Source organism: Daucus carota, chromosome 6 (assembly GCF_001625215.2).
Source record: "Daucus carota subsp. sativus chromosome 6, DH1 v3.0, whole genome shotgun sequence".
Classification (NCBI taxonomy): Eukaryota; Viridiplantae; Streptophyta; class Magnoliopsida; order Apiales; family Apiaceae; genus Daucus; species Daucus carota.
The window spans coordinates 20937828-20962127 of record NC_030386.2 but is presented as its reverse complement, the minus strand read 5'-3'; the positions used below and the strand labels follow the sequence as shown (position 1 = coordinate 20962127).

Sequence of the window (24300 nt, the reverse complement as noted above, 5' to 3'; positions counted from 1 at the left end):
TTTTTTTGAAAAAGGAAAATAATTCAATAATGAAAAGCCATACGGCATCTACAGATATAATCGAAATTGAACAAACGCAGAATCATATCGCCGTTGAATCCTTCCTTCTTCGGCAGGCAACCAAGCGATTTTTTGAAGAGATATATACATGTTGTAATACTCTCAATGTTGTTTTGAGCAATCGACCATAAATGCATCACCATACAAACCTTTATCATTGAATCAGCATCATGAAAATCCCGCAGATCTGTAATCCCGGACATGATGAACACACAAAACCTAAACAAAAATCAAACTCTCACAGAAGGAGAGACCAAACAAAACCCAAATAAATTGGGAACTTATTGAAGAAAACAAGAGATTAACTAATAGTAAGAAAAGAAGACAATATTGGGGCTTTCCACCGGTGAAATCCGATGGAAGCCCCTCGGATAAAAGAGACGGCGGCTTGTTTTGATGATAAAGAACAAAATTGCGATTAACCAACACTGCTTGCATGATAAGAATACAGAAAAAAATTTAATCTAAAAATAAAATGGAAAATCCACAAATTGTAAAAATTGGATGTAGAAGCATCTATTGCCGCCTTAAATAAAAGTTATGACCCTATAATCGATGGATAATTACTCTCTCGTCCCTCTCATTTGTTTACCGTTTTTTTACACTGCTTGATACGTTTAAAACGCATATAAAATATAGTTCCATAACTTATTTTTAAAATTTCTATTTTTTTATAAAAATTAAAATACTAAATTTTTGTTTAGAAAAAAAAGAGTTCAAAACAATATATCAAGCTATAATTTATTATTTATGAGAGTATCAAAATGCGTGCCGCGTATCCGTCCCCAAGTGTAAACAACTTAGAGGGACGGAAGGAGTACAACTTAAAGTGTATTGACTACTATAAGAATCCAACTCTGATCAGGATAGTCTTCGATATATTTCTTGTCCTAATATGAAAAGGTATTCAATTGGTCCCTATGTATAAACTTATAATCTCTACATGAAAGATCATCTAAATTTCCATTCGAGGCTTTAGGAGGCAGAAAGTTGCAGAGAAAAGCATCACCAGGTAACTTGTTAATTCTCATAACTCTGCAACAATGCATCTCGTTCCTTTTATTTATGTGTTAGTATTGACTAGTGATTTTTATATTGCAATACATCGTTGCACATTAATCCGTAGTGTGGTACTTCTTTAGTATTTGCTTGAGTTTGGTGCACAAGGCGTGTCACTTGCACTTTGGTAAATTTCACAATACTTTGAGAGGATCTGCTTAGCTATTCTGTTCTCTGTTTCCGTCTTTTCCCCGATCATAATGTTTTACTATTAGTCACTATATTCCATCTGTGACTGTAATTTCAGTTATATATTTATTTACAATCTTTGTCAATTATTGCAGACTTCACAAGGATTTCGCATTGTTCCTAGTAGATGGATGCACAACCAAAATCCTCGATTTACACACAAGATAGCAAGAGCAATGGTAGTAGCATTGGCATCAAGAAGCCTGGGACAACTTTTGACTGGCGCCCTGCAATTAGGGACGGTATTGATCAGTTTCCAGAAAGGGACCTTTGGAATCCATCTGTTTCGACACCACGAATGAGCTACAAGTCCGCCACCATGAATTCAACATTACCTTTGAAACCAGACTCTTGGAACATGACTCAAACTGGATCACTAGCTCCACAATCTAACTCAAAGTATAGTTTCAACTCAATGACAATTCTGAAGGATGATCAAGTAGCACCGAAAACTTTGACTAGAAGCATAAAATTACCACCAATAGGTTCTGGTGTGGGTACTGCAGCCAGTGACATTGGAAAGCTAACAGAGAAAATGCAAAATACGACACTATCAACCGAATCAAGGAAGACAACAGATGATGGCTATACATTATGGTTGCCGCAGATGGATGGCATCAATATGGTTCTGCCTTCATCTTCTCTTGAGACGAACCGAAGTTCTTCTAGTGCAGCAACATCGACAACAGACCATAAAGAGAAGATGACTGACGAGATGTTAAAGACAGAAAACTATATAAATTCTGTCCTGTATGGCCCGAGGAAATCTAAGAGATTGCCGGTCTTTGAAGAGATATGTCCCTCCAGTTTGTTCTCAGACACAGAAATAAACCCCAATTAGGCAGCCTTTTTTAGGAACTCAATGCCAGGAGAGTACTCAAGCTTCTATTACACGGCTCACCAAACTCTGCCTGGGACTAGGTACCTATTATTCACAGTATTGTATTGACGTAGAGGATAATTTTCATTTATTTGATTTGAGTAATTACTTAGATAGATAGTTAGTTGCTGTTTTTGCCTTCAGCTTATTTGGAATGAGATTCTATTTACTACCAGATATAGTTTGTTATTGCTACAGTTTTAACATGCTTATACAGTTTCTTCACTCAATAGATCAGTGTTAGTATGGTTATGTAGTGGACTATTTGATTAATTTTGCATATATTAAGATTAACGAGGTAGACGTTTGATCCTGCAAAGTTTGATTATCACATTAATGTTAAATCTTAGTTTACTTATACCCTCTCAAGTCTTACCAACAGAATGATCAATTACCTTATAAAGCGCAGTGACCTCGAACCCTTGAGTTCCATGACTTTAATCACAGAATCTGCTTCTTTGTCAAAACTTGAATTTCAATCTCACTCACTTATTCAAGTTAAATGTGAAAAGTGGGACTTGCATAAAATGTGAAAATATACTTCTGGTCGATGCACTACATCTAAGTTACTAGCAAATCAAACAAAAATATCATCCCAGCGATCATATTGATGATGAAGGTGCCCTTTCTTTCATAGTTACGACCAGCTGATCATAAGCTTCCCCCCAAGCATTCTTCATCTCAGGTGACCACATGTCTGGAACTGCTTCCTTGATCGTTTCCAACAATGCAAACTTCGTGACCTGTATGCATTTATAAGATACTAAAATAGAATCAACTTTATTCAATAAGTACAGCCTTTTACATCTTAATTTACAAGAAAAAGCCAAGTAATTAGTACCTCAAAATGTTCATCAACAACCCCAACCCTGGAATGAGTAGCACCCATATCTTTTAGAGTTGATTCCTTAACAGTAACTTTTCCAGCCTTGCGAAGTTGTACTGCTGTTTCACAGGTCTGCAATGCGCGTGTTATAAGTATTGATCAATTGTCACTGTAATAATATTTAAGATCTGCTTCCTCAAAATTAGTCTGCAGCATGAGTTCACACAACTACAAAATTGTTAGTGCATGATAAGTGGATGTCCGATACACGAACAGTACTGTCTGTCTGGGATAGGTTCTGATTCTGATAACTTAAACTGTCCATTAGTATACACCAGTAATATATTCTAATTGAGATTTATCACTACAGTATAGAACTGAATACATTGTGGTGAAGATTAACTAACCATTACAAAGACAGTCATAGCATGAGGTTTGAGTTTTGCATTCTGTTCAAGAGGAACATCAGAGTTCTTCAAGAAACTGAACATCTTCTTGGCAGTTGGTGCAATTTCAAATATCCTGCAAATTGTGACCAATACTAATGACATTACTTCGAATTGTGAAAATTATACTACTTTTCGCAAAAACTGGTCGGAAGTTGCATAACTCCAATTCTATTAAATTTGGTAATTTTTCGAGAAAATAAGACAAGGAGAGAATGGTTACTTTAGAAAGAACTTAAGCCCTAGCTCTGCTGCATCCTTTTTCATGACATTCCATGACTTGACAACCAGAGCTTCCTGCTCCTCCGTAAAAGCAGCTTTAACTTCCAAACTTGCTCTCTTTCTTATACCTTAAAAATACAAAGCTGGTTTAAACATATCTACCAAACAAATAAAATCATACAAAAAAGAAAAAAAAAGTTATGAGATTACTTGTAATCATTTCAGGAGTTGTGCAAACAAGCCTACAGCCAGATCCATCCCTTGTCACCCATGAAAAGCTTGCGGAATTATAAGAAACTCCAGATTTTCCCACGGGAACATTGTCGAAAGGATTCAAAAGGGCCCGCGTATTGCTTCCTGCTATGAATATCATTAGATCAGACAAAATTAAGACAAGAGAAGGGAAAGATTGTAAGAGCAATCACTAACCATTGCAGAAGAGCAGAGTGGCATCTGATACAAAAGTTTTGGCGTTGAGATTCATACAGAAGGCTGAGGATTATTCTGACAAAGGTGTTAAAAAATGTATTAGGATGTTATGGTAAAGACACAGAGAGTTATAAAGTAACAAGGTTGATCTTTTAGGTAACCCAAAGGCCAACCAAGCAACAACTACATGCACTGTATTAAAGTAAGTGTTTGTTTTAAGTTTTGACAAATAAATACAGTGGTTTGCCCTGCCCATGGATTTGTTGAGGTGCCTGGAAGGATCCTGATCCTGTTCTTGTTCATCAACTTGAATCTTTATCTATAAATCCTGGAAAATATAAATTTGCTGACAACTTGAGTCCTCCTGTATGGATATGGGTAGAGGTCAAAGATAACAATATCAAATTGTATATTCCAAAGAATAAAATAGTGAAGTTAGTTGGTTATAGCCCTTTTTGCTTGGTTTGATAACTACAGCAAAAAAAATAATATCTATAACCTATTTTATGATGAGACATGACTCATTCAGACATACAGGTCTAAGCAAATCTGTCTAGCTTCTATCTCAATTGCGGATGCTGAGTAGTAGGGCTTTTATCTCAATTGCGGATGCTGAGCAGTGGGGTACACGTATATTTATGTATATTGAAATAGCATGTATCAGTTTCGTGTTATCTGATTATTTATCAATCATCGCATATTATGAGTAAAAGCATAACGAAGTATTTAATGAAATTAGAATCTCATGTTTTGTTTCATATAAGTAACTTGATTTTTTTTTATCAAAAAAAAAAAAAAGTAACTTGATTTTTTTTTTTGATAAAAAGGAATCAATTCATTAATTAAAAGCCATACGGCATCTACAAACACAATCGAAATTGGACAGACGCTGAAAAATATCGTTGTTGAATCCTTCCTTCTTGGAGAGGCAACTGAGCGATTTAAAGATGATTTGAATATACACACTTGTTTCCATCTGATTGGTTTTCACCTGAGTGTTCTGAACAATCGACCATAGATGTGATCCCATGATAACCTTCAAATCTGAATCAAACCCATGAAAATCATGCCGATCTATAACCTCGGTCATGAAAAACATCAAAACACACCAAACACAAAACAAACCAACTCTCACAAGAAGGAGAGACTAACAAAACCCAAATAAATTGGGAACTTATTGAATGAGAAATAAGATTTCAAAACAAGAAAACAGGAAAAAAAAGGGAATCGGGGCTTTCCACCAGTGAAAACTGATGGAAGCCCCTTCAAAAATCTTTGACGGAGGCTAGGGAGGCTAGGGTTTTGAGGGAGAGAAGAGGAGGATTGTGATAAAAGTAACTTGATTTTTAATCTCATAGTTAATTCATTCCGGCATAGTTACTTTAGATAACCAATGACAAATTTGATATTTGTCTTAGCAGTAAATAATAATCATACATTGTTGAATAAGTGCATATTTCTTATGAACCCAGTCCCAACTCCAACTAACTCTACTTTATCATATAATACTTGTGACCGCGTATGTTTGCGTGATGTTGTGCGAACAAGTTTTCATATATCCGATTTATATTTCTCATTCATCCATAATTTTTAATCATTCAAAAGACGTTCAGATTTAACAAATGACCTCAAAATGTTGATCTTTATACTTCAAAATACACTAATTCCATATGCAGAAAGAATATGTAAATTTTCATGATTAGTATATTGTGTTCTTTAACTATTTTTTATGTAGCATTTATTTTTTAAATATGTTTTATAATTTTTATCTTTATCCGAATATATTTTAGTTATTATAATATAATTGTTCATGTTATTATTATGATCTATAATGAAATTAAATAAAATTTATTCAGTTTACTAAAAATTAAAATATAATAATAATAATTGAATCGTAAATTTATTTTTGGATCACATGGTTGTTGCTTGTTATAGAATTTAGATCATTCAATGAAAATGTTTTATACTAGCGTTATTGTATTCTACCACGACATCAGGGCAAACTAATCAAATCATGTTCCGAGTTTCGAAATCACATCTAAAAGTACTCCCTCCGTTGTCCATTTTGGAATAAACACACATCTTAAAAAAAAGTTGGTTAGATAGAATCGTATCTCATGTATCATTAATTAGTGCATTGATAAGTGAGAATATTGTTGAGTTTCAAAAAAATCACAATAAATATAGGGATTTAGTGCATTGAGAAATGAGAATAATGTTGAGTTTCAAAAAAATCACAATTAATATGTAGATAAATTTGTATTGAAAGAAGAGAAGAACAAGTATTTTGAGACAATTTTTTTTTCCAAACTGGACCTATAAATTGAGACGGAGGGAGTATAATAATAGAGGATGAAATAAGAGATGTAAAAGGTAATGAAAGTGTAAAACGGTGTAAAATGGGTTGATGATTCTGATGATGGAACAGTTGAAGTTGATGAGTGTAAAATGGGTTGATGATTCTGATACTTTCACTTCATCATAAGGAATATGCAAAAGGTTGCTATCAATAATCTGATTTAACTAAAACTACCATAACAACTTTCACTTCAGATCTTCTGTTCCAGGTTCTGCCTCATCTCATGTACTGTCGTGTCGCGTAAGAACTATTTACATAATACTAATTAAAGTTTACACACGGGGGCATGGTCTGCGTTCATCTCACAACCTAATTTCCGAGTGAGACATTGTGAATACTCGTGTTTTTGGTTTGGCTTCACCTGAAACCAGTACATGGAGTGAAACAGATGATACAGAACAAAGAATCCACTAAACCCTTATAAAGTACAGTATCTTTATTTACTGGCTAGTTCTGGTGCAAACAAATACCGAAAAGCAAAGTTATGAGGGATCCATTCAATTTTCTTGGAGAGCTTATTTTCTTGAAGAGGCTGATGAAAGCTGTTCTGCAGCATATAGCACGATGTCGAATGCTCAATCATCTTAAATAGACTAGCTGAGCATAACCCCGACTCCTTTGCGTAAGAGTCCACAATCTTTGGTAGGAATATCTTCCGCTCGTTCTGAATTTTGCACGTAGTCTGGATGTACTCTTCCTTTGCCATTTCAAGTTCTTGGAAAAGCTTCTTTGGTGTGTATATCCGGACCTGCAGAAAAGCAGTGAGTGGTTTCAGGTCCATGGTGTCAGGGCCGTTCCATGCGTTTTGAGGGCCCAAGGGCGAAACGAAAAAATGGGCCCTATTCTTTCCCAAAATTAGGAATATATTGAGAATATATATCATATAGTGTGAGTGTATATATATTTAATTAACTTGTGTTTTATGCGTAGGTGATTAGTGAGTTAGTGTGCATTGGATGTAAAAAACAAAGATTAAACGGATACTTGATGATATTTACTCATTACTTGTGAGTGCATGTGCATTAGTTAAGAGATCAATTGATATTAATTTAGGCAGGGACGTGCACACACGGAAGTTAAAACAATACATAAATTTAATAGAAAGTTTAAGTTATCGATGGATATTAGTAACAAATGCATGAATTATATAATTTTTGGGCCCCTAAATTTTTTGGACCCTGGGCGGTCGACCTGGATGCCCTCCGTCAGGGCCGGGCCTGCATGGTGTTTCTGAACTTAGAGCAAGAGGAAATGTGGATAGACTTTACCATGGGATCACAGTAGCTTCCTGAGGTTAGAGCAAACTTTAGGAGAGGTTGGGGACGCCTTATCTCGTATGCTTTTCTTGCATCTCCAGCCTTGAATTTTGACTTCGGGAATAACAATGACTGAAACCACTGTGAGAGGATTGAGATTTTCATTAGCCTTTGATAAATACCATCGTACATGAATCGAATATCTAATAAAGCAATCGTGCAAGGCAGGAAATATACTTGACCAGGGCGAGGCAGACGACATCTTAGTATTGAACATTGTATCATGTCAACACTTATGGTATGGCCTCCAATATCATAAGAAGCCTGGAGAATGCACGAGTTCTTAGCTAATGAAATCAAAAATATGCGGTCTTGTTTGCAAAATTACACTTGACTGAGCCTATTATATTACCTTCAAGAGTAAGGAGGTCCTCTTGAGATTACTTCGTGGGATTCCATTCACCAGGAAGACCTGAAACAATGCATGTTTATGGGGTTAATAAGGTTTCTGGAAATAACAATACAGAAAAAGAAAACAAACAACATAATATATTTAGGGAGTGGTATATTATTACATGCATTACTAGCACATTGTGTACATTAATCCAGAAAGCTAACTTCTCCTCATGTTTTAGCTTTCTAGGATCAACTTCTTGCAACTGAGAGACAAGGGACCTGCAGACATCAGAAATATTAGACATGTAACCTTTTAAGCAAAGAATGAAACGCGTACATTGCTAGATAGTGTTCAGGCTCCAGGCCTTGTAAAATGACAGCAATGGAATGCCAATCCTCGGGTTTTATTTGTAAAGTTTCTATTCCTTGGTAATCAAAACCCAAAGATCTATGAATTAGTGTTGGTTTCAGAAGATGGGATGTCTAATGTTTTCTTACCCTTGAAATCGTGCAATACTAATCTTCAGATATAAGATCTAGACCATATTTTGTACATAATGCAGAAAAATAGGGTACTCTGCAGAGTGCAGACTGTAGGATAGAACCCTAATCAATCATAAAACTAGTTTTTCACATAACAAATCTGAGGACTGAGGTCCCAAGGCATAGGAAACGTTGTATGTGCATATGCAATCTAGTGTAAAAGTAAGTATTCAAGCACTAACCTAAAATGTTGCAGCATATGTTCAACTCCTTTCAATCTCCAAGCATCTCTACAAAGTCCCTGAATCTCAGTCACTGTAGAGTAAGTTCCACTTAATTCACTTGAATCTTCAACATGAAAAGGTTTGCTAATCCATTTACTGAATGATGAGCTTTCTCTGTTTTGAGGACTCCTCCTATCATAATAATGGACTTGCGGAGGAGAGTCACTCATCGACGATGAGAATGACATCGGAGATGTAGGTAAACCATGACTTAACAAAGGGGGTTCAGCAAGTTGGCTATATATCGATGTAATGCACTTGACCATTTCCTCAGAAAGCCTATTCGGTGTTTCCCTGACATGATCAAAGGACTTAACTGTAGCAAGATGCTCTGCAAGACTAACACTTGATGAATCTTGAGCACGCTGATCAAAATTATTGGGAAATTAACATCTGTTAGTGACGAATACAAGACAGACCAAGCTTTTGGCAACAATACAAAAAACATTTGACAACTTCTATATACAGTAATTACCTCTAGCATTGACAACGGCAAGGAGTGGAACGAGTGGATAGCTTCAGCGTTAGTTGCTCTAGGAGGAGAAATTTTATAAGAGCAAGCTGCAGACTGAGATAGGGAAGAGTGACTACGGTACTGAATGCTAGAATCCAGCAGTGGCTGAACTCTCAAGATGCCGCTAAAATTATTGCCTGGATCACTTATTACAGCGGGGGGAAACCGTGAAGATGTTGAATCAAGCATGGAACTATCCTTTACTACATGTTTTGTAGAATTACAGTCCAGATTGTCTGCATTTGTTTTTGACATGGTTTCCATTGCAGGATAAGATGATGCGGTTTTCTCAAAGGTTTTCCTGTACTTCGAAAGAAGATATTTCTCCAAATTCTTGACTTCCATCTCCAGAATAGCAATCTCCTTTATTATATCTTCAGCAGGCTGAGTTTAGGGAAAAACAATTATATAAAGCATACTTGATATTGGCTGAAAAAACTAACTCAATCATTTCTCTTGCAAGATTGCTAAAATATATGCAAATTTTTCACCCAATACACAAATCATGAAGTGTACTACCTCTAAGAAATTTAAGCAGCATTATGCAGAAGGATGATTGTGTGTCTACCTTTTCCATTACAGTATGTTGAGTATCAATACTTTGAAATTGCCTCTTTCTGGCCTCATTAAAGTTCATCTCTCCCATTGGCTATTATGAAAAAAGAATTATGTAAATAAAAACCAATAAATGCATATATACATAAATAAAAACAGATGCTCAAACAAGTAAGAGATAACAGCTGAATAGCACCTCAGAGATAAGTTATTCACTAAAGGATAAAAACTAAAAAGACATAATAAAGAACAGACAAACTTATGGAATATCCAGAATATGATAGAATCACCACACAAAAATAAGAGAAAGGGATCAGTTCTCACCAAATTAGGATAACCAGAAGCTTTGAAGATGACTTTCAGCTTATCCTCCTCCATTGTTTTCTTGGTGGAACCACTGTCACTAAGAAGAGCCAAACTTTGATACATTAGCATGGTGACTGGTGTATACATATATAATATCTTTAACTAACTACTCTCACTCAAACGTCATGACTGACTCGATAATCAAGTGTCTACTTTAAACCTACTCGAGCATAAGACCTTCATGAATCTTGTGCACTAGTAACAACATTTTATCACTCTTACTTTCACTTCAAAACAATGATATATTCCTCTTGTTCTAAATTTAAAAACAATATCTTTGAATAAATTTTATATTAGAAGCCAAGAAATTTATAATTCTCTGCCTAATAAAGCAACTTGGGAATGAACATAATGACCCTTAAACAGTAAGTTGGAACTTGGAAATACATAACTACCTGTTAGAAAACTTCTGTTCTGAGGTAAACACTCTAGTGTGGAATTGAGCAGCTAAAAAATAGGAGCATGCACTGAAGGACTAGAGGTGGTCACAGCATCTCTGGGCCCTACTTTCTTGAAAAAAATATCACTGCAACACAATATTAAATGCTTCAAAGTATATCCAACAGAAAATGACAAGAACCAAACAGAAACCATAGCAGAAACTAAGAAGAATCCAAGAATCATTAATCTTGTAACAACAAGAAACCTGCTTCCTCTGCTCTTCATGAACAGTGTAAACAAGAAAGATGTAGTAGTAACTTACATGTATCCCCAGAAAGCTGATCCAAATCTGCTGTTTTTATCTCAAATGATTAACTTCTGATACTCTTGATTCTTGCCCACGAACACACACACACACACACACACACAACACTGAGTGAAATTTGGTAGTGTGCTTGAGGTAGGGTAGACTATGTTATGAATGGTCACCAATCTGAGAAAGTAATGTCATCTTTGTGTGGCTTTTCTTATGCATGAAAAGAAGAAGTTTAGAACTTTAGATATATGAGAAAGTCAAGTAGAGTGTTGTGCATTTAATGGTCACTAGTACTTAAATAGTTGTACAACTTATACTCTAGCTGTTTGTATAAAATAACTTGTTTTTTCAAACATAAGTAAAAAACAAGAGGCAGAGTGGATGGATGTGGTGCAAGTCATGGGACCTGGTCTGTCAAACCTGTCTTCTACTATCACAAATCACAATCAAACAGTAATCCCTACCTTAGTCTTCATACAGGAGCTAGGGTTTAAGCTTCATTTTATTTTATCTCAAAAACGAACACGGAAATTCAGATACTCACGCACACATGTCTTTACTGTCCCTTGAGATCTTGTTAATGATGGTTTTATAATTATTGACAATATAGGACTAATACAATATAGGACTAATGAGTTTGATTAGGTCTCATGATCACATATTCCTTTAATCTTCATCATGGTTCAAATTATATTATATTAATTAATAAGATTGACTGAAAATTAAAGTGCTTCATAAAATGTAGCTTGTCCTTTACTACTGAAAGTGCAAATAGTAATGTGAAAAAGAGCAGCATCGCACTTGCACATACAAGAGATGGAATAAAAACTTGGAAAAGCATTAGCAAAAAACCTCAAAAGGGCTGAAAGGTGAAGGGTCAAAAGAAAAGCTTAAAGAAAGTTTTTGGTTGCTATGAAATGACTTGTTGTAGGCTATTCTTGTTTCAGTCCCGATTGGCACTTGATTTTGGGCCCATTTTGTGTAATGGATTCTACACCCACAAGCATGCACTCATAAAAGTTTGTTGTCAATTTTTCATCATCCTTGATTCACTGAAGGAAAAAATCATACCCCTGGTAAAGTGTTCAATCATTAAATTTATAAAGATTATTGGACATTGGTTCGTGGAGCCACAAAGGCCCGAACGAGCCCGAAATTAGTACTAACCAGAGCCTATTGCGCCTAAACATCACCTCGTTTGGCAGGGCAATGCAATTATGCAATACATCTAGTGAGAATGTGTTGAGACACTCGGGAAATTTGATGTATGCATGCAAAGAGCATTACAGCTTTAGACGCTCACAGATTGTCATTGATTTTCAGCAGGAAGTTTCCAGTGTGAAATTTCAATACAAAGAACCGACCACAGCCATGTCCGTGATCTTATGGTGAACCCATAGACGCCCGCTAGCGAGTGTGAGTGTACGCGTAATTCAATCGGCACGTATTCACTTGGGATTAGATAGGAGATCCGTATATCACTACAACAAAACTGGATATTTATGACGGAAAATATAGAGTGCAAGGCACGGGAGCTTTTTAATTATTTATAAATTTTTTAAATATATTTTAAATGGTGTGAAAAAATTTAATTTATAAATAATAAATCAAAATTTTTAATAAAATAAAATTTGAATATGATTTGTTTGTAAGTTAAAACCGTTGTAAATGCACCATCACAACTTTGAAATGGAGGTTACTATGTGACAAAAATGCTAATGAACTAGCGGCTTATCTCGCTGATCACGGTGCTCGCAACTACAAAGTGATGGTAGTGATGGCACAACCATTCGGCAAGGGCCATTATGTTATCACTCTGTGGTGGCTGAGTTTGTTGTGAAGAACTGTCCAAATGGCTCCGAAGATGGAATGAAGGACCATTAAATTGAAGAGGAGAATGGAAATGGACGTTCTGCAGCTCCATCGGATATCTGTTCATCATATTATCATCATAACCACCTAGTGAACGAAGATAAGCATCTGAAATTAGAAAGTTGACAGGTGCCAAAATTATCGTAGTGTGTTTAACTTTGTATTGTATCTTGTATTTTCAGTAATCCTTAATTTATAATTTACATTACTAAATATTCATGTTAAATTATCATTCAAACACTTTCAATAACTTATAAATCATAACCTCCATATAAAAGATAGAAAAGAAGTAAAAGTTGGAAAAAAAAAACAACTTTTTAAACTTCATACTTCTCAAGGAACTTACTAGAAGTGTTTTTTCTTTATGAGGGTTGTTTGGCTACTTATAAATGATTAAGTTGTTTAAGAAAGAAGTAGAAGTCCTAAAACAAAAGCTAGCATTCTCAACTTTTTATAAGTATTTCTGATTTTTTACACATACAGGTCAAAAAAAAGAAAAGTAGAAACCGACTTTTAGAAAAAGAAGCTGAAAGTAGTGGTAGCCGAACATGCACACAAACGGATTAAGAAAAACGGATTAAGAAAAGTATAATTCATTTGACTCGTTTTTTGTTATAAGAAGTCCGAATACTCATGGCCCAAACATACGCTGTAGGTCTGTACCCCGAAAATTAATGATACAACATCATCGGACTCGTACATGTCCAAATCGAGATAACACCAGTTCGCACAACATGGATTTATGAGTATATGAGTATATGAGAGGATTACAATTTCCCCTAATATCTCTGCGACTGCAACACGTTAGTTTCTCATAGTCTAAGAAAGTTTTGTCAACACAGTCTCGTCCAAATAATCGAAGATCGCAAGTATCTCGTTTGCATCTACCAATATCTAGATAAAACAATCATCTAGTATCGATTAGTCAAATTTAGCTTCATTAGAGAAACTGACAGACATGCTTGCAGACCAATTTAAAGCTCGTAGTTTCTTCATCACCTTGTTTAAACCCAAACTAAACAAAATTTTCCAAACTTCGAAGCCATCAGGATCATGCAGTCCCAATATTATATCCCTTTGATTTCGAAAGATGCTTGCATCTCTAAAAACAATGCATCGGAAGGTCAAACAGAAACATGTTTGAAAAATTAATATCCAAGTTTTTAAACAATAATTTTGGTTCAAGTGCCATGAATAGTAAATTACATGAATTGATCAGAGTTATTTGACTCTGGGGTTCTGATTCATGTTAAAAATATGTTGTTTAACTATGCTGAAACCTTTGTTTCTGTGATTTTGAGTTGGGAAGCTTCAGAAGACATTATTGTTATTATATTATGAGCTTTTTAAATACTAAAATCGAAGCTGGAATCTTATGACCTTGTTTTAAGAATACCCCCCAGGCTGCAGATATAATAATGAATTGTGTGAATCTTGAGGAGCTCAAGGAAACCCAGAAAAAACAGGAGAGCGAAGTTTCCAAAGGGGGTGGTGTTGTTGAGTTGGTCAATGGTAATGATAAGAACAAAAAGGACATCTCTTCTTCTCATATCTTTGTCTGCTTTAATTTCTCCTAAACTTAACAATCTTGAACTTATGGAAAGATGAGAGTCCAGGGTAGTTTCAGAATCCAGAATAAAATTGTCTAACTCATGAAGGGAAGTTTCAGCTTTGCAACCGTGGCTGCAGAGCAAAGCTAGTCCCGTGGACAAATAATAATCCCCTTCATACTAGTTATTGGCATACAAGAATAAATGCGCAGAAAAAAAAAATTGGGAGGTCATCCGATGGTTCCTAAACAGTAGGGTGAGTATAAAAATCCAAAAAACGGATCAATCCGAATTTTCGGTCTGGTTTAAAAAAAATCAAAAATTCAGATACTTTATCCGAAAACCCAGACCGGATATTTGATCCGGGTTTTTTTATAAATCAGATCTGGGTCTGAATCCGGATCATAATTTTTTACAAAATCGGATATCTAGATGCTATCTGATTTTAAAGTACTAGTCAATTTATTATTCATAATGTCAGTTATAATGGGCTAAAATATATTTAAATTGAATAAGAATTATAAACTAAACTTAACTACATTGAACTAATTCGGATCAAAATAATCCTTTTTTTCCAATCCGGTTAAAACGGATACCCGAATTCCAGATATCTGATTAAACGGAAACCAGAATCGAAAGGAATTTGATAATCCGAAAAACAGGATATCCAATTCAATGATTTAACAATAACCGGACTAGATATCCGATTTTGCTCACCCCTACTAAACAGTCTTCAACCCTTAACCCTTATATTAGAGATGTGTAGCAAGAGACTAGAACCCTTATATCAGAGATGTGTAGCAAGAGACTAGAACCCTTATATCAGAGATGTGTAGCAAGAGACTAGAACCCTTATATTAGAGATGTGTAGCAAGTCTTGTCTCTGCCAATAGAATGCACAGATTTAGCACCCATAAAGTTAAATATGCCTATATATAATCTTGCAACGAAAGAACAAATTTCAAAAACACAAGATTCTAGCCTTCTTTTTTTCATTTTATCTCAGAAGGGGAAACATTTCTTGTTTCATCCAATTTATGCTAGGGTAACAACAAAAGAATTGCTCTTACTGTTCAAAGAAGCAACTGCTCTAAGTTCAATTTAATTTCCTTCCAAGACTTCTGCAGGCAAGTTGAGATCAAAAAATGCTGCACCAAAATTTTCCTTTCTTGGTCTCTTCCGCGAAGAATAACCACTCTGATCTGAACTCCCAGAACCTGATGGTCCCTGTGATTCCAATGTGCATCCTGCAATAATTTATGTTCTGTTAAAAAATGAAGAAATATTTAAAAACTTGCACCCTAGTATGAAAAATGGTCAACAGTAGTTTTATTTTGAGAAAAGGTCAACAGTAGTTAATCATACTTAATGAAGATGTGACACGCACTTTAATGCTACTGTAAAGTATAGTTCTAAAACTTATTTTTAAAATTTTCTTTTTCTGAATAAAAATTTAGAAAAAAGGTTGAGTTAAAGGTATAGATGACTGGGTTGGAATTCAGATAGGGATTAACAAATCACAACAGATACCGTCTCCTCTCAACGGATTGTCTGACTAGTAAAGTCATACACTCAAATATAAGGTTTCTGAACGGGTTATGGTCGGTAAGCAAGCAGTCGATTGACTTCAACGACTAGGCGACCCAACTGGTCGCCCGAGAGGTTTTAGTCTAGCGCCTTGACAACCATGGGCCATAGTCAATATGATATGTTTGGTAGGTATGAACATACTCAGGAGAATCAGGAGGATCAGGAGGATCAGGAGAATCATTGGTGACTGGGGAGAGCTGCCCCTTGTACCAAATCAATTTTGATACACTATTTTGATTATATCTATACTTCTATCATATGATTTTGTTATTTATTGTATTTATGATTGTGGAGGTCATTTTCAGGGTTTAACATTTTTATCAATTCTGAAGGATATAATCCTGCACAGGTTTTAGGTTTGTTGAGTAACCTCAAATATCTTCTTGAGAGGGTGATTCAACATTTCAATGTTATCCCAATGATAGAAAATGAATACTTAGAGGGAATGGTATGTTTGAAAATTTAGCATCCCTTCATGTCCATATCAACTGTGGACCTCCCCATCATTTTAAACTTTAAAAGGTTTACCGTGCATAAGAATTTACACTGTAGACTAAATTATCCTGATGAAGCCCATCTTTGTATAGATATTAGATAGGTCAACTGACACGATCAAATATTTTAGAACACCAAGTACATAATGACAAAGAAAGAAGTTGAAACCAGTTTACCGTTGTCGTCAGCTTTTTTAGCATTACAGGCTTTAGAATTATGACAGATGGTAAGCTCAGTTGCCTTCTCAATGCCTTTCGAATGGTATGGAGCTATATTGTGAATACCAAATAGGAGAGAACCCAATAGATCATTCTCAATACATTCATACCTGCAAAATGTTAGCAAATACATGAGTTCTGACTAATGAGATATTGATTCATTTAAAGTTATGTGACAGCCATACTCACATTTTCTGGCACAGATTATCAGTAATCACACAGAGATTAATTACTTGCATCCTTATATTCATGACCCGGTCATCAGGTAACTGATCAAGTGGCTCCTCAATACACTTTGATAGCTTCTCCACATTTGCTTCAAGCTGCTGCTGCTGGTCCTCAAATAAATTCTGTTTTATCTCCCGTTCCTTTTCCGTCATCTCACCCTTGAACAGCTCTTCTCCAAACATATAATACGCAAATGGGTAAGAATAAGAGAGAGAACGCCTGGATCTGAAAAGTCTGTATAGCCCATTTGTAACCCAAGTAAAATCTCTTGCACTCGGATCTCTCTTTTCCAAATTCTCAACCTTCTCCCTGATGGTCTCCCTTAGTGTAGATTCCTGCTTAAAAGAATCTGTATGGGCCTTGTACATATTATGATAGTGCATATACCTATAGAGCTCCCGCTTTGCTCGTTCAGAGTTTTTCTCCATGTCCTCTTTAAATCGTCCGCAACTGTGGCCGCTAATATTTGACCATGTATGGTCACGACCAGTTGCAGCACCACATAGCCAACTAATCAAGAATCAAGAAAAAATCACAGTAAGCAAATTTATGATATGAAAAGACACGAGTTATTGAGAAGAAAAAGGGTAACAAAGCAGTCAAGTAAACTATAGCAGCAAGAAACAGAGCACAAAGGTAATGAATCATGACACAACTCGCAAGTAGCTTCCCATACTTGTATAGAACCAGAGCTCAAGAAGTACTATTATAAATAATAATCGTACTAGATAATCTAATATTTTAATTACTCTCCGACCAAGGATAAGCTGCAGAGAGCATCAAATGATCCTACTGTATGGACTCAAATTACTCCTTCAACTTGAACAATGAATCAGTTCTTGTGGAATCTTTGGGCCAAGTAGAATGACAGCCACATTACGGACCAGCGTATATAACATGAATATGCAGAAGATGATGAACACAGAAGAGATTCAATACATAAATTCCTTTTTATACATACCTACCAATAGCAAATGGTTATGCATTCTATTGTATTGTGAAATCATCAAAATACATTCTACAGAGAAATACGAAGACAAAAACATATCAGAACAAATAAGCAAGCAATACAATTACAAGGATGAGGGAAAGAGCTCACACCAAAAAGATTGCCCACAGATGCAGCTGACAAGATTACACCCACCGTTCTTCTCCACAGGTTTGTGACACTTTGGACAAGGCTTTGTATGAACTGTAATCCAATTCACTGTTTCAGATTCATCTCTGCATTTTTTTAACCAGAGCTCCCACATACGGCATGAGCAAGGTGAGTGTGCTTCAGATAGACAACTAAAGCAAAATTGTAGGCCACATTTACATTCTACCTCACAGAATTCATCATCCTCGACACGTATAGCATTCCCACAATGTGGGATACTTGGGCACCATTTTACCATCTTATTATCCTCTATATAGGATTCCAGTAAAAAACGCTCAAACTTCTCTGCTAAATCAGGGTGCCTTTTACTAACTAAGTTTCTAATTACTGCTTCGTCACAAATGGCGGAACATTTATGAGCCATGCACCTAATACGCTTACTTTGTCCCTCATTTATCTTCACAATGAAATGCTCTGTCCAACCTAAAATACATATGAATAACATAAGAAACTGGACAATAGCAAAAAAAAATATAATCAAGATTTTCTTATTCAATAGCTCACAGTGAAATGAATGATGATAACACTATAAATGTGACAAATATTATTTACAAATTATTGAATCTATAACAAGGTCACTCATTTTCTGCTGACATTCAATTCCAAACCCGCAGAAGATTATTTGTTCTGTCAAAGCCATAACAAACTGCTACGAAAACTGAAAAAATCAAAAAACATACACAATCAAGGAGATAAACTTACAATTGTTGCAAAAGCAATGGCCACAGTCCATTTTAGTAACCTCCCGACCAGATACATCCTCAATACAAATAATGCACATGACCGTAGAGGAATTCATAGACGTATCAAGTTCATGATTTTCAACCAAGGGTACACCTGCCTGAGCAAACAAAGCAGATTTTCCCTTTTCAACAAGTACCGCGAATAACTTCTCAGCATCCCATCGATAATAAATCAGCAAAGTCCGTGCATGATGCTCCCTCAAAGATAACAGTTCCATAACCTGGCGCAAATCTTCTTTCTACATTAAAAATCATCAAAAAAATCAACAAAACATATCCGAAAACAACAAAAATCGAGTAAATAAATCAGACATTCAAAGTTCTTATTCCTACCTGTGCTGCCAAGAGAGACTCTTTAGTAATCACCTGCGAGAAACCATCAATTTATATCATTTCCATGAGCTAACAAAACTAAAACAAACCATCAAATTGAAAAGTCATATTACTATTGAATCATGACAAGTCGAAATCAAGCAATTACACAAATAATGCATGAACCATACAAAAACCTTAAAGCAAAGAACGCATTATGTTACTCCGACTCTTTTGTTTAGGGAGCCGTATCCGTACACATGCCCGTGTCAGACACTTGACACACGGACATGATACTTATTGTGTTAGATCCTTTGACTGAAATGTGTACACTCTGACCAACTTAAAGACCAAGTGCAATATACAATGCAAACCAACACAAATGAGCAGAAAGAAAGAAGGAAGTATAAAAAAAACAAGTAGAGAAGATAACTAATTAGCAAAATTCTTTACTAAATCGTGTTCAATCTGAATTTGATTGTTACATTGTGTTAGAGTGTCTACATACCATGCTTGTTTATTAATGTATTATATGTTGTGTCCCTGTACCGGTGTCCAAAAGACAATGTCCATATGTCCCAATTTTCAAAATTTTCGAGGCCAACACTCAGATATGTGCCTATGTGAACACTTGGTACCCGAGTGTATACACATGTATATATATTATATATAGGCACGTAAAAGGCATTTTCATATAATCTTTTACATTCCACAGTAAAAGAGCAGAAACTGACACAAATCTAACGAATCAATCTTTCACAAGAGGAAACAATTAAAATGACAAATATAGCCAAAATCCTCATCTTTTACCATCAGATCACAACAAAAAATCTAAAATCACCAAAAACATATAACACCAAGGTTGTGTTCACTTGGATGAAACTGAATGAGGGGAGAATGGAATAAAAAATTATAAAGAAGTTCTATGGAGAAAGAAGAGAGTGTGAGAAAATAACGACTATAAATGAGTTAGTCTAAATTTTCTATGATGAAAATTTTAGGAAAACATGATGTTGAAGTGGAATGAGTATCCTTCCAAAACACGTGGGTTAGATTTCCAGTTCAAATATTTGGTAATTGAATGATTAAAGGAATGAAAATTATACACCTTTTCTCTAATTACCCTCCATTTCGAGTACAAATTTCATTCGATTTTCCCTCGTTTCATTCCATCTAAGTGAACAAAGTCTAAGAATTAAAGGAAACTGCATGGTCCATACACAAATACCGACATATAAACGAGAATTAAGATAATTTTCCACATTCCACATTAATCAACAAGACAAGCAGGGTTTAATAACACTGACACAGACAATCAAATCAATCTTTCAAATACGAATCATATACAAAAAGACAACAGCTAAAAGAAAACCTAATTTTCACCTAATCAGCCAATTGAAAGAATCAAGGAATAAAAACCACAGCATCAACATCACAAATTGAAACACCAATTCACCACGTAGATACATAAAAACACATAAAGTTGCAATCTTTAATCAAAAGTGATGAATAAAAACGAGAATGTAGCATTACATACATACAGAGGCTAATCAACATCAATATATAATCACAAAGAAAGGGGCATGATGATACCTTGATAGATGAAGGTTTAGGTGGGACCCACTGAGAATCAGACTCTTCGTTATCGAGACCATCGAAAGAGTCTCGATCAGAATAACAGTTCTCTTCTTCGCTACTCGTATAACCATCCATTATCTGTGTCGATAGGTGTATGTATATGCTGAATTTAATCGATCGATTGTTAAACGACGGTGAGTTTCAGGCGATCGGAAAACAACTCCGGCAAGCGCAGAGAGTATGATTTGTAGAGAGAGAGTAAAGAGGGGTTTTTTTCTTTGCTTTCTGAGGTGCTAAAACAAGAGCTTATGTGGATGGACTTTATAATCTGCCTCTTTAAACGGCGTCGTGTAACAATTTCACATTAATTTTTCGGACTCATTGTCGTATTATTTATTAGGCTCTATTTATTATGTATTCGATTCGATATTTCGATTGGATTTTTAATTTATTCAAGCCGACGAGCGCAATTTGTTAGGACAGCGAGAAAATGTTTATCACTAATTTATTTTCTGTAGAGTATCACGTCATCGAATTCTGAAAAACTATTACTGAATTAAAAGTTTACAAACATCCGCGCCAACTCAAAATTTATTATCAAAATAATTATACTAATTATGAATTTAATAACATTTGCATTGATAAAGACTTTTCCCTGCTCAAAAATTTATAATCACAAAAAAATTATGTAAAAATACTATTTTTTTTAAAGATAGTTGAAAAACATAATTAGTCAATAGTAAAATATTTCTTAAATAAGAATAATGTTATGAATATTTAAATTTATATTTTTAGATGCTGACATGTTATTTGTGTATGACCAATATATTTTTAAATAATACATGAAATTCGATCTCTATATATATGTGTTCATAAATTAAAATCAAAATCAACCCTGTCATATTATATTATTTGAAATGATATTTTAAGACTCTTGACAAGATATAAGAATAGATGATAAAGATATTAAAATTTTTGTGTTATAGCATGTCTTTCAAAACTTGTCTTGCACTTTTGGGCTATAACATGGCATGTAAAATTGTCTTATAATTTGCATTGACGAGGAGTATAATAGCTATAAGCACTTCTGCTCTTGTGCGATTGGAAACTTGGAAACTTCTTTCACAAACTTTACATGAAAGTGTATTGTTGTTTGGGAGTATCTATGGTGTGTCCAAGGGTACACAATAGTCTCTAACTCCAATAAAAATAGTTCTATTTGATTGGTGGGTTAACAATAAATGTGAATGGCCCCCCTGTATTCACTTCAACTCCACCAATCAAAATAGCTCATTTTTATAGAATTTAGTGTTTATTGTGTGCCCTTGGGCACACATTAGAAAGACCGTTGTTGTTTTTATTTCAATGATCCCGAGAACTTCTTCATCCGAGTTGGTTAAAATTTGTTGGCAAAACTAGATTTGAATAATCATTGTACAAAATTCGTTGAACTTTTAAAACATAACTAGCCCTAAAACCCGTGCAAGGCACGAGTATTGTATCTAGTAACTCGATTTAAATATGTAAATTATTTTTTAAAATTTTTATGAAATTTAACGTGATCAATATAATTATATGAAAATTGATCATTCACGAATATTTTCTAAATAGTTAACCTATAATTTGTGTGCTAGTTTCTAGATATATAAAAAAAATACATCAAATTTATGAATTTTAGATGTTGGGTCGAACGGCTTATTTACATATATATTGTATGATTTCCTATTTTGAAATCCAAAAAATGACAAAACTTAATGCGTTTGAAAACACACTTTCATTAGTTAAGCGAAAATAATGATATATCGTGGAGATTAAAGTATTACAAAATTATTTAAACATCCATAATAATTTTGTGCAGCTCGTAATTGACGGTATAATACTTATATTTCGATTGAAAGTAAAGTGTGAATTGTTTTTATATACAATTTAACCTCTATTGCGATGAGAAGTTATATTCGAATTACCTTCGACATATCAGATACTTCGTACAAGATAATCATGATTCTATTAAAGATTGAATTATGAAAAGTATGATAAATAAGTATATTATTGATATATTTTAATAATGGATTAATAAAGAATTACTAATACAATAATGATCTTATAATCTTTACTTTCCGATACATGCACACATAAGAGTAGCACATTAGAGGCATCAGATCTGTCTACAAATACTTTTATTATATTATTATTCTAGCACTGATATGTAATAACCTTTTTTAATTCAATTTTAGCAATAAATTAATAAACAATCTAACAACTATATAAATATATTATAGTCTGATTAAAATTCATATTTTAGAGATATTTTTATAAAACCTAAATCATATATTTTTAGAATTGTCTTTGATTCTTAATCTAGTCACTTTTATGGTACCGATATTGTTTCTAAACAGAAAAAATAGTATGCATATCATATATAAATATATATATTATTGGACAATATATTTTATATTAACAAATACAAACATAAAGTCATTATTAAAAATTGACAAGAATTAAGTCTCTATAATAAAACATCAAAAAATCTGTTATTTACACGATACATACATATTATATAAACGATATTAAAACATTAATGACAAGTTGATATAATGCTACAGAAAAATGAAAGCTAGCAGTGCACTCACTGTTCGATTCTATTAAAGGACAATTTTTTCACAAATATTAAAAGTGAGGATAAGTTTCTCAATCAATTGAATAAAAAGTGTCATAATTTCATTTGCTAAATTGGTCCCATGCGTTATTATTATATGAATGAATGTTATTAAGACATAAATGACAAGTTAATGTGAGAGTTAATGAGTTTTAAATATAAAGGTAAATAAGTCTTTTTATGAGATTAAAATGTCTAATGATTTTATTTGCTCAACATGATCCATGTTGGGCTATTATTAATAGAATAGATAGATAGATGGTTCGATGACATTAATTTATACTCTCTCCGTCCCTTTTTAGTTGTCATATTTGCTTTTGTGCCGGTCAAATTGACCAAATTTTGACTGAAATTTATTAATATTTTATTGATTAAAAAAATAAAAAAAATATGTCACCGAAAATAACTTTTAATCTACTTTAAGATGTGATTTTCAGTTTTTTAAAATAACGTCTTTCATGTATCGATGCTAAAGAAGTATAATCCAGATTCAAAACATGTGATAGAATATGAGCCGGTAGAACTCGAGGCAGATTTATCGTATGTAGAAATGCCAGTGGAAATCCTAGATAGAAAAGAGAAAGTGTTAAGAAACAAGGTAGTGAAATTAGTAAGAGTACTATGGAGAAACCCAAAAGTTGAAGAGTCAACCTGGGAATTAGAAAGTGATATGCGTGAAAAGTACCCTCATTTGTTCACCTAAGCGATTCTGAGGACAGAATCCTTTTAAGGGGGGAAGGATGTAACATCTGGGATTATCTGTGTAATTATTTGAATGATTAATGAATATTATATGAATTTTATGTGAATTTTTGTGAATTAATTGGTTCCTGTTATATTAATTTAGTTATGAATTTTGATTAAATTTGAGGAATACC

General features: G+C 34.2%; 3 protein-coding genes across 4 annotated transcripts; all 3 read right to left on the bottom strand.

Annotated features, from left to right (window-relative positions):
* Window positions 1–2686: 2686 nt before the first annotated feature.
* On the bottom strand, window positions 2687–4411 carry LOC108225786 (non-symbiotic hemoglobin 1). Of its 2 annotated transcripts, none has more exons than XM_064078964.1 (6): window positions 4112–4411; window positions 3893–4042; window positions 3684–3810; window positions 3422–3536; window positions 3030–3146; window positions 2687–2931 (listed from the first exon to the last, which is right to left on the bottom strand). In XM_064078964.1, the coding sequence occupies exons 1-6, from the start codon at window positions 4164–4166 to the stop codon at window positions 2791–2793; spliced, it is 705 nt and encodes a 234-aa protein (XP_063935034.1). In that variant the 5' UTR covers window positions 4167–4411; the 3' UTR covers window positions 2687–2790. The 2 variants fall into 2 exon arrangements, with proteins under 2 accessions (XP_063935034.1, XP_017256230.1); XM_017400741.2 differs by having other exon boundaries at window positions 3893–4039; window positions 4112–4386.
* Window positions 4412–6706: 2295 nt separating this feature from the next.
* On the bottom strand, window positions 6707–11292 carry LOC108225731 (uncharacterized). The gene is made up of 11 exons (XM_017400669.2): window positions 11028–11292; window positions 10720–10850; window positions 10283–10361; window positions 9972–10052; window positions 9365–9787; window positions 8848–9254; window positions 8302–8401; window positions 8139–8198; window positions 7964–8050; window positions 7739–7867; window positions 6707–7218 (listed from the first exon to the last, which is right to left on the bottom strand). Exons 3-11 carry the CDS (start codon window positions 10334–10336, stop codon window positions 6907–6909), a joined length of 1653 nt encoding a protein of 550 aa, XP_017256158.1. The 5' UTR covers window positions 10337–10361; window positions 10720–10850; window positions 11028–11292; the 3' UTR covers window positions 6707–6906.
* A 3980-nt stretch (window positions 11293–15272) lies between these two features.
* On the bottom strand, window positions 15273–21061 carry LOC108225729 (probable E3 ubiquitin-protein ligase ARI2). The gene is made up of 7 exons (XM_064079820.1): window positions 20782–21061; window positions 19210–19242; window positions 18836–19115; window positions 18076–18556; window positions 16936–17484; window positions 16705–16856; window positions 15273–15690 (listed from the first exon to the last, which is right to left on the bottom strand). Exons 1-7 carry the CDS (start codon window positions 20899–20901, stop codon window positions 15545–15547), a joined length of 1761 nt encoding a protein of 586 aa, XP_063935890.1. The 5' UTR covers window positions 20902–21061; the 3' UTR covers window positions 15273–15544.
* Between the last annotated feature and the right edge of the window lie 3239 nt (window positions 21062–24300).